This window comes from Papaver somniferum, chromosome 1, assembly GCF_003573695.1.
Source record: "Papaver somniferum cultivar HN1 chromosome 1, ASM357369v1, whole genome shotgun sequence".
NCBI lineage: Eukaryota > Viridiplantae > Streptophyta > Magnoliopsida > Ranunculales > Papaveraceae > Papaver > Papaver somniferum.
Genome location: NC_039358.1, coordinates 35,870,986 through 35,882,210, shown reverse-complemented (window position 1 = coordinate 35,882,210; position 11,225 = coordinate 35,870,986). Strand labels below are relative to the sequence as shown.

The following is an 11,225-nucleotide window of genomic DNA, read 5'->3' as shown; positions in this document are numbered from 1 at the left end:
GCTTTACATGAGTTTGTTGATGTAAATATTTTCTTTTCCGGCTCTTTAATTAATTTAATTTTGTTTTTACTCTCCACTATTCTTTCTTCACAAGGTCTGGCTTTATGTTCCCATCCTTTTCCATTGCATCTACTGAGAAACTTACCTCCACGTGTACATATTTGAGCAATCTCTGTTGTATCACAACTTCATTATATGATGCTAACTTATTGATCAAAATCAGTTTCATTCTAGCATATCTTCTCTTTCGATTAAAACAAAGAAATTGTGTATTGCGAAGATGTGTGTTTTGCAGAGAACGATGGATGATGATAGATTGAGATTGTTAGCTTCTAATAAAAGTTTGGATCCCATAAATGAACTCTATTTATGCAGTCAAACATGGAAGGTCGCATCAGCTCTGGTCAGTATATTGCGAGTAATGTCAGAGTAAAATGTATGTTTTGTTATTTATGAAATTTTGAATAGTGTGAATATTATTATGTCAAATAATAACCTATTCAGTTTGGCATAATCAGTTGGGATGCTCTACTAAAGCTTGTAAGTCTGCAATATTTCAATCGCTAACTATTTTTTATCTTTAGAAATTTTGTAAATTTCTTGTGAGTAAAGATGGTGCATGAATAGCTTGGAACTTTTTCTTTAAAAGATGTATCGTTTGCGTTTTAGCTTATAAATATTATGTTTTTACTTCGCCAAGAGAAAAGTTGTGCGCACTACTATTGTTTTTTAATTCTAACATTTTTCAAAAGATTTACTAATTATAAAAACCAGAAATGTGGAGATACAATTTGAAACAATTCGGGGTATAGTAATAATAGTAAACAGATTTTCTGCTAATAGCTCCATGTATGTTTAATTAGCATTTCATGGCTACATTGACTATAAAAACGGAAACACTCAAATAATGCCATATACATTACAAAGTAATACATTTGGAACACTGCCATTTCTTACATTGGATTTCAACTTTTCAGACAACTTGGGGATTTCATCTTTTCAGACAACTTGATAATGCTAAAAAATATTAGTCTATATAAAACAACCATACCAAATAGAACAACAAGATCAAGCCATTTTGAGTAGCATGTTGGAATTTGCCAAATATTTTTCAAAACCTCTTCGCCACTGATAGTCAATGATCCTCCTATTTGATTATTGGGGAATTGAAGTCCTTGGAACTCATTCTTGTAGAACCCTTCGACTGCATACCTGTGAAATGCAATGTAGTACATTGGGTATCTCCAAAATGGGTCTGGAAGATCATTTGGTACTCTAAAGAACCCAGCATTTAACATCATCACACCTTGAATTCCAGCTCCGGTAATTATACCCATAAGAAAATCGGGTACTACACTTGCAACAATCATCATTAAGCTCTCTACTAACACCATACATACAAAAAGTAGTAAAACAAAGAAGAGAAAATGTTCATATCCTTTGTGGAGACCAACTAGGTAATAAGCTAAGGCTCCTGGTATTACTGAGATCATAAGCAAGTATGGAATTGAAGACAGTGTATTTCCCACAACAAATGCCGCGACACCGTAGTGCCCATTTAATCTTTCTCGTCCGAAGATCTGAATTTGAAGAGACGAAAAGAAAAGTGAAAATTAGTATCATAACTATAAACAAAATATGTTTTATAAGTAATCTTCCGGAATGCACATACACACACATATAATCATACCTTCATGTCCTCTACGAAAGAAGGGAATCCCCCAATCGCCATGAAAGTTAAGAATGAAACTACAAACATAAGAACTGAACCTCTAGCCTGCAAAGTTTAGAACCCAGGCCAGTTGATGTGAGGTTCATTTTTGAAGAATCAGTTTAAAGATAACGGATAATTGAGAAAAAAATTTCTGGCTCTTTACCTGAATTGAACGAAAACTGCTACCAATTTTGAAAAAAATTGTTCCAACACATATACACAATGCAATGTAAATTCCTAATCTCAACCAGTAGTAGCCTAAGTCGCGGTACATGTTCACGAAAGACCTTCTTGTAAGAACGAATGATTGTGTTAAGAAGCTAGATTGACTTCCTTTTTCTAAGATACTTCCTTCCGGTAAGATAGATGTTTTGTAAGTAAAAGGATCCTATATATCATCCACAAATATGGGTTATTTAGTTACTATGTTATTACCCTTTTGCATAGGGTCGATACTTGTGTTTTAACCTGTTGGAATATTGGTGAGGACTTATACGACTCAACAAGCGTATTAATTGCTTCCTCAGTTGTTGTTGCTTTGCCACCATAACCTTGTTCGATGTCCTGAAAAAGAATATAGTTACATAAATTTTAGTTTTTTATTAGATGCGGAGGATTTTATTGGGATGCATGAAAACATAACATTAAAAAATTCTTACTTGATCGAAGTCTTTGTTGATAGTTCTCAGGTAATGATCTGATGGGTTTCTCATAGTTGGGCAAGGGAATCCATTCAACGCAAAAAACTAGGCCGACCAAAATGAAACATAAGTACAAATCAGATTACATTTGGGATAATAAGAACGAAATTTGTGGATATATAAAATGAGTCTTGATTTGGTTACCTCATTCGCGGCATAAGTAGGACCAAAGTAAATTGTTCTACCAGAAGAAAGTAAGCAAAGATTATGAAAAAGATCGAAGACTTCACTACTCGGTTGATGGACAGATGCAATAACAGTCAAGTTATATTGTCTTGAAAGCTTCACAATTCTATTCATTACATGGTAAGATGCTGCACTATCGAGACCGCTTGTAGGTTCATCTAAAAATAGAAGTTCTGGACGTGTTAAAATCTCTATACAAATGCTTACTCTTCGCTTTTGTCCACCACTTATCCCTACAATGTTCCACCCTCCTATTCGTGTGTTCCTAGCTTCATGCAATCCCATCTCTTTTATTGTTGTATCTGCTCTTTCTTTCTTTTCCGATGTTGTCATAGAGTCAGGTAGTTGAAGCAAAGCAGAGTAGTGCACGGCTTCTTTAACCGTCAATGTCGTCGTTAACGTATTATCTTGAGTTACATAAGCCTATTAAATTAAAAAATGTGATTGTTAAAGTGAATCATTTAATCATTTGGAACTCTACGTACGTGTACATAAAATTTCAGCCAAGAGATAAGAATGCGATCTGAATCAAGACTGATGGTTCTTACCGACGTTCCAAAAGAAAGCCTTTGTTTTCGACCATTTACTTTTATCATACCCGACTGACTTGTGTTTGAGGATAATCTCCCTGCATTTAATCAAGTTGTCTCTTTCGATTCATGTTGTGTCATTTTTAAAACAAGAATAGTTTTTTTTTACCTGCTTAGAATAATTAGAATAGTAATAATGCCGTATTTCAATTGGAGTTCCCTAAAATAATTTTTATTCTCTCTTCATAACATAAGTTATTAGCTGAAAATAAAATTTTCATTTTAAATGAAGGTGATAAAAAAAATTCACTCGAAGTTTAAGTGAAAAAAGAAGTTTTCATTCAAAACTTACATAGGCAAAAAAAAAAAAGAAAAAACTTCAAGGTGAAATTGAAGTTTTCACATGCAATATTCAATTTTTATGTGTATGATAATGACAATTTCACTTGCAGCATTTAGTTGCAATTTATGATAATCGCAACCATCACCAATTTCTTTCAAGAAAAACACAGAAAACACAGTACAAAAGAAGTATGTGAAAAATATCAATTATATCATATGAACAACGATCTAAACAATATAAAAATCAAATAAACAGTGATAGGTCTATTGTTTTTAATTGTTCCACCAATTATTACAAATATGATAGTTGTTTATTTTATTAGTGTTAGAGCACTGCTCGGTTGATCCCGCCAAGCGTTGGTATGTCAATGTTGGTTGTCATATTTTAGTATCAACACTTATAAGTCGCTTGATTAGATTACTAGAGTCAAATTCGTTAGATTAGACTATGGAGTATAGAAATGTTGATACGTACAAGTATTACTATGAAGATCTAAATAATCCGAAGACGTATCGATATCAAGGAAGATATCATCCTTCCACTTGAGGTTAGTAATACATGACTTGACTTGTTTCTATTTCTATATTGTTTCCTTCAAGTCGTTTCTGATTGAAACTCTAGCATGATCGAAGTTATATATATGAAACTCTAGTATTAGAGACTTGACATTTTAGTATGATTAAAGTGTCAAGGAAGAATATATTAATAGTTGTGAATGCTTTATATTGGTATGTTATATTATGAAGTGTGAATTCTGTAGTGAACTTATTGATTTCATGCCCAGAAAACTATATTTAACTACATGATTTTAGGGATGTAGACTTACGAACTTGTTCCGTAGTTAAAAGAAATCAATAGGATTGATGGTCCGGTTTTAATTATCTAAGGTTTGACCGATCCTAGCCTATATAGGGAATCAAGGTAGAACCGGTCCTAACTTATGTTAAGAGTCAAGATAGAATCTATCCTTACCTATATTGGCAGTCAAAGTAGAACCGATCCCTACCTATATTGGGAGTCATGGTAGAACCGTTCCCAATATGCAAAACCGATTTGTTTAGTCACGTACACTTTACGGTTTGTGTGATTTTGGAAATTGGGTTTGTAAAATAACAAAGTTCAAGATATCGACATAATGAGTAATTTGAACATGTGATGAACTTAGTTATTTATTGTTCAAAGATATTCCTTGATACTCAAAGTGATATCCCAAACCGAAATGTTGGCGAATATTTTGGAGATTTTCGAATGTATATGTTTTGTCTTACCAGCAAGCAAAACATATCTCGGGAAACCATGGTGAGATCCCAAACCGAAATATTTGGAATCTTTTTGAGATTTTAGAATGTAGATGTTTTGTTTTTCCAGTAAGCAAAATATATCTATGGAAAGATATATTAGTTGAGTGCTAGCTAATATTGAATTTTCCAAGAGGGATTTCGGTTATACAGTTGGATATTGGTTGGAATTAGACAAAGCCGAATTTATTAGGTGCTTTATTGCATATCTTGATAATATTTTCGGTTATGGAAATTCGTTAGTGTCCAAACTAGCTTGGTCTATAAATAATCAAGTTTTTATTCATAGAAACTTATCTTTAGGTAGAAACTTCGTTTCGTAGTCACTGATGTAGCCGACTAATAATATTATTTTTAATACTATCTTCGAGAGGAGAGTAACCTAATTAGGAGAAATCTCTTACGTTCGCTAGTTTAAAGACTTCTTTGGGATCAAGAACCATCTAGATAGTACCACTGGTGGCAAACTAAAATTGCATTGTTATTTTAGTTTTCGATTATTGATTTGATTGACTAACGGTTGTTATCTTTTGATTGCACCTAGTTTGATTATTCTTGAGAGCCTTCTCTTCTGACATAAGGTCACTCAAACTATATCAAGATATTAGCGGCAGTTCATATTTAATTTTAGATCTAATGTTGACTTGTGACCATCCATTGTTAACAGACTCCGTTTTGTGTACGATCGATAATAAGTTGGAATCAAGTTTGTTATATTGCAGGTACCAAAGAAGACTTTGATTTGAAGACAAGAAGATTTTATCTTATTAGTTTTGTATCTTTGTGATTTGCTTCGTGCACAAACTTGATCGTCTTGGATCCGACTAGGTTTGGTTTATCTTTGATAGACTTGTTATTGCTAGTCGTATTTAGATAAGCAAGCTATCATTTGGTAGTACTCTTCAGTATCCGAATCTCATAGTTCTGTTTGACTATACTTGGTTAACTTGTTTAATCTTGATCTTGGAAGATATAACCCGACAAAGTAATTTATTGATTTAAACAGAAAAGCCTTTTTCAAGCTCCACTAGAATATCTCTAATTAACTTCTTGAGATGAGAAGAGTGGTTACCAAACATATTAGTCATTTTTTGCTTGGAAGATGATCCAAAGGAGTTGAGTGCTAGAAGTCGTTACAGCGGCTGAAGCAACTTAAGATTGTGGACTATATCTTAGGTTTGATATGGGCCAGATTGGTTGTAGGCGCAGGGATACTGAGGAAACTAGGTAACTAAGGGTAGTTTACTTGGTCTCAACTATACAAAGTGGTAGTGATATTTGTGTAGCGTCTTAGTTCTGAGAGTATTTAAAACTGGACTAGTTCCCGGGGTTTTTCTGCATTTGAGGTTTCCTCGTTAACAAAATATTTTTGCGTCTTTCCTTTTACTTTCCTCAATTAAAATTATTGTTTTAGTTATAGTTAAAAGTAAATACATTGTATGTTAATCCAACACTTGGGTTGATCCCTATAGTTTAAGGTTCGGTTTCAGACTTGTATTGTATACCAAGTGTATACCTTGTGGTTTGCTATCTGCTTGGCAATATATATCTATATTAAATCACTCAAGATATTAGGCTTATAAGTTGATATCAAAAATATTATGGTGTACTTGGTACCCTCGTCATCTCAGTTAGATCATTGCTCGGTTGAACCCACCAAACGTTGATATGTCAAGTTTAGTTGTCATATTTTAACTCCGAAACTCGAAGATGCTTGATTAGATTACTAAAGTCAACTTCGTTAGATTAAACTAGGAACATTAGAAATTTGAGACTTGCTCATGTTACTCCGAAGAACCTGAAGATGTATCGACATCAATAAACATATCATCCTTCTGTTCAAGGTTAGTAACGCAGACTTGAGTCGTTCCATTTCGATCTTTGTTTCTTTCAAGTCGTTTAGATAGAAAACATAATATACTGAGTATATTTACGAATCTCTAGTATTGGTGATTTGATCATTTCATTATGATCAAAGTGCCAAGGAAGCATATATACTAATCATTTTACATAACTTTGATATATTGGATGACGAAGTGTAATTTAGCTATTTGGACTTCATGAATTCTTCATAAAACTAATTGATAAATTGTTGTTACATAGTATGTTGAAATTTCGCGTCGATCTCATACCTCGAAGACTATGCTTAATTACATGAGTTCAAGGAAATATATATACTTAAGGATTTATTTCTGGGTTCGATCCCTTAAACAAAGAACTTTATCAGGATCGATCTTAAGGATCTCTAGTAGGACCAATCCCTTACTAAGGATCACTACTAGGAGAGATCTCATGGATCCCTAGCAGGATCGCTTTGGTTAACCAATATGAACATTTTCATCTTGTTTATTATTTTAGGGTTTGCATAGATACGAAAATGTGTTGGGTTAATATGGAAAGCTCATAAGATGTCGACATAGTATTTGGATATTTGCTAAACTGTCATTACTTAATGTTCAAGTATTTTCCTTGATACTCAAGGTGAGATCCTGAAAATACTCTTGTAGATAAATATATATCTTGTAGCAATATTAGTAAAGTATACGTTGTATGCTAGATAATATTTTTTGTCATCCAAAGGATATGTTGGTATATAAGTTGGATTACAGTTGGAATATTAACAAAACCGAAAATAAACATTTGTTGCATATCTTTAGTATTTTAGGATTTGGTAATTCCTTGTTGTCATAACTACCCTGGTCATTATAAATAGTAAAGTTCGTAACTGTTACAAGTTTATCCCTTGGACACACTAAACTAACCATTTGTGTGGGAAGCATACTGGAGTATTCTTGTAATATTCGTTCGAGAGGAGAGTATCCTAATTAGGTGAAATCTATTATGTGTGCTTTGTCTAAAGACTTATGTGGGATCAAAGAAGCACTAGTAGTACCGTTGGTGGGAACCAATAATCATATTGTTATTTTATATTTTGATTATTGATTTGATTGACTAAAGGCAAAGTTGAATCTTGATAGATCTAGTTTGTTTATTTTGTGATCATTTTCTTCTGATATAAGGTCACTCGAATTATTTCAAGTATCAACGATTTCAGATCTGATCTTTTGATTCAAGATTAGAAGATATATTTTCTAATAATCCAATTTTAACAGACTCCGTTCGGCGCGTGATCAATCATTAGTGGAATCAAGTTGTGTGTGCAAGTACTTTTGAAGACCAAAGATTGATGACTAGAAGATTTGTTTTTGGTATTGTGATCTTGGTGATAACTTCGTGCACGCTTTATTGAAAGGGATCCACAAGCTTGTTTATCTCGTATAGACTTTTACAACTTGTATATATCAGTAATCTATCTTTGTGTTTATCTTTGAGAGCGACTTGGATAGTTGCAAACTAAGAATGATTATATCTGTAATCTTAATCTTAGTTGATCTAACCAGACAAAGGATTCTTTATTGATTAAACTAAAAAACTTTTATATCCGACTACATCTCTGATTACTTGTTGATCTTGGGGATTGATAGAGAGGTTACTGAAACAGGTTAGTCATATATTGTTTTGAATTACGACCCAAAGGAGTTGAGTTGCCGAAGTCTTCAAGACAGGCGAAATGACTTAAGATAGTGGACTCTATCTTAGGATTTCCCATGCATAGACCAGATTGGTTGTTGGCACATGGATACTGACGGAACTGAGTAACTTGGAGTTAGTTTACTTGGTCTCAACTATACGAAGTTGTAGTAGTTGTATATATAACAACTTAATTTTGAGAATATTAGGTCCCATAGTTTACTTCTGCATGATACTGATTTGTCTTTATAATTAAAGTAAATACACTTGTACGTTAATCCAATACTTGGTTTGATCCCATAGTTTGGTTCAGATTCGAACTTACTCTATATGTCAAGTATATATATTTTTTAAGTAATCTTCATGACATTACTCGTCTGTATTAGACTACACAAGGTATGTCTTGCATAGGTTGATATCAAAAATAGTATGGTGTGCTTGGTAACCTACTCATTTCATGTTTGCTAAAAGCATTCAGTGAAGAACATCTTCAAAGAAGGTTGAAATGTCTCCATCATATTCGATAGTGCACATCAAAGAGGTTGGTGTAGTAATTGTCCATATTAATGAAAACAAAATTAATGGAAATCATAAAGCATACTTTTTGTTTTATGATGTATCCCTTTACGTGTTAGTGGAAATCTTATATATCCGAAGATTTATAGAAATTTATAAATGGATTTTATTTGAATCGTGTTTGAAAGACAATAAGAAAACAACCATATTTAACCAGAAATAATGGTAACTTAATAACCCGAACACAACGGTAACGATAATTTTTGTAACTAATTTGTTAGTGGACAAAATAGTGGGTATATTAGGCTTAGCTTGGTATCGCTATGAGTTACATAAAAGTCGTTTGTGCAGCGGATTGCTATGCTATGTTGTGCAAAAAAAAAAAAAGAAACAAAGTTGAGAATATAAACTAAGATTAAAAACCGATTAAAAATAAAATGAACTTGTGCTTGGTTAATATCATGTTTAACTATAATTTTTATAGTAAATGATAAAAACAGACATATTATTAAATTTTTAATATTATATTTACTAATAAAAATTTGAATTTAATTTTCCATAACCAATTTTTGTTGTAGATTTGTGCAATTTTTAAATTAAAAACTAAACTAAAATCAAATAATTATTTAATGTTTGCTCTAATATTGATAAGTTAAAGAATTTTTCAATGAGATGGTATATAAAATACAGTTTGTTATCAGATTGAAACTGATCTTCAAGTGAAACTTATCTTTAAGTGATATTAATAATAAAACTCAAGATTTCTCATTTTATCAGATTGAATCCGATCAACGAATTCATCTACTCTTTCGGATTCTTTTAACCATTTAAGTGATGGATTTCTGGTGAACCCAAGCTTCCTAATTTGGATTAATAATCATTGAACACCTATATATGTGGCGATATAATATAACTTTCATGTAAAAACTTAGACATGTAAAAATCTGCCTAATTACAATTAAAAAACTCCATCAACATAATATTGCAATTTTCTAATCCCAACTGGATTTATAAAAACTAAATTTCAACTGGTTAAACTAATAATTTTGCTCCATTAATAAATTTTGTTGGTCCCAAACACACTAATTTATAGAGTTTCGATTGTACCTGCTAATGCATCAATAAGAGTTGACTTTCCAGAACCAGAAGGACCCATAATTGCTAAAACCTCACCAGGTTGAGCATACCCGTTTAGCCCTTCAAGAATAGCTTTATCCTTGCCCTTAGTACTCGACGAAGGCACACGAACGCATAAATCTTCCCATGTCAACACAACACTACCTTTAGATTTCTGTTCCATCTCTATTACAAATGAATTCTTTTTTTCTTCTGATTTTTTTTTCTTGCTGGATTGATGGCCACTAACTCTGAACGAATTAACAACTATATCGTTTTCCACAGGTTCATCAACATATTGATCTAGCTGTTGTTGCTGCTGTTGCTGGTGGGCAGGACTCATAAATGGTTCATCTTCTATTTGATCATGACAAGCAAAGCTACTTTTTTCCTTACTAAGAAGTGGTGGTGGTACTGGTGAACTAATTGGGCTTGCAGTGGGAGTCCATCTTAGGTTACTAGATGGTGATGATGAAGCCATATCCGCAAAACTTCCTTAAGATATCAAACCAAGAAGAGGTTTTTGATTTCAAGTGAAAATGTTCAGAGATGGAGAGGATTGAAGATATACTGCTAATCTTGCGAGAGAAGAGGGCCATGCTTAATATATAAAGAATTCCTGCCGAGTACGTAGGTAATGCGATCGACCAACTGCTACTCTCTCAATCAAGGTTAGTATATTTTTGGACGCATGCCGATCATGAGGCCAGTTTAATGCTAAAGTTCCGTTCTTTTCTTCTTTCTTTTTGAGGGAAATGGAAATTTTATTAATTAAACCTCATTCAAATTGAGGCCAGAGATGTACAATTATTAAGAGGTGACAATTCATATCGCTGTCATGTTACATCATACTAATAATGCATTGCATATTGACAAAAAGAGTGATTGACGTTGCTAAAGCTACCTGCCACCACTTACTGGGCCACTGGACACAAGTTGCGATTACTATACTTTCTTGTGGCATGAACGTCCGATGAACATATATGGGGTTTGGTCGACTAATTATAAACGTGTAAACAGTCTTTGAGAAAGAGGTTTAAAATTTAGCAGGTAGAGCGTACATTGTATAATTACGATTTTACATAATGGAATATTTATGATCTTTTGAGAAAGAGGTTTAAAATTGAAACCAAGGTGCCGAGGAAGGCAACAAAGATGGCTTATTTGTTAATATATATCCTTATTTAAGGATAATATATTGTTTCCTAGTATATAGGATCTTTGCTTTATCATAATATTGGGTTCTATATATTCATGAGTCGTGTAACCAGAATTGATAAGATTATCATA

The 11,225-nt window shown here is 32.9% G+C and overlaps 1 protein-coding gene across 2 annotated transcripts; it reads right to left on the bottom strand.

The window, feature by feature from the left end:
* Positions 1 to 809: 809 nt before the first annotated feature.
* On the bottom strand, positions 810 to 10,680 carry LOC113283186 (ABC transporter G family member 11-like). Of its 2 annotated transcripts, XM_026532371.1 has the most exons (8): positions 9,927 to 10,680; positions 3,150 to 3,229; positions 2,560 to 3,024; positions 2,374 to 2,460; positions 2,150 to 2,278; positions 1,878 to 2,102; positions 1,691 to 1,777; positions 810 to 1,580 (listed from the first exon to the last, which is right to left on the bottom strand). In XM_026532371.1, exons 1-8 carry the CDS (start codon positions 10,414 to 10,416, stop codon positions 966 to 968), a joined length of 2,178 nt encoding a protein of 725 aa, XP_026388156.1. In that variant the 5' UTR covers positions 10,417 to 10,680; the 3' UTR covers positions 810 to 965. The 2 variants fall into 2 exon arrangements, with proteins under 2 accessions (XP_026388156.1, XP_026388149.1); XM_026532364.1 differs by lacking the exon at positions 1,878 to 2,102.
* Between the last annotated feature and the right edge of the window lie 545 nt (positions 10,681 to 11,225).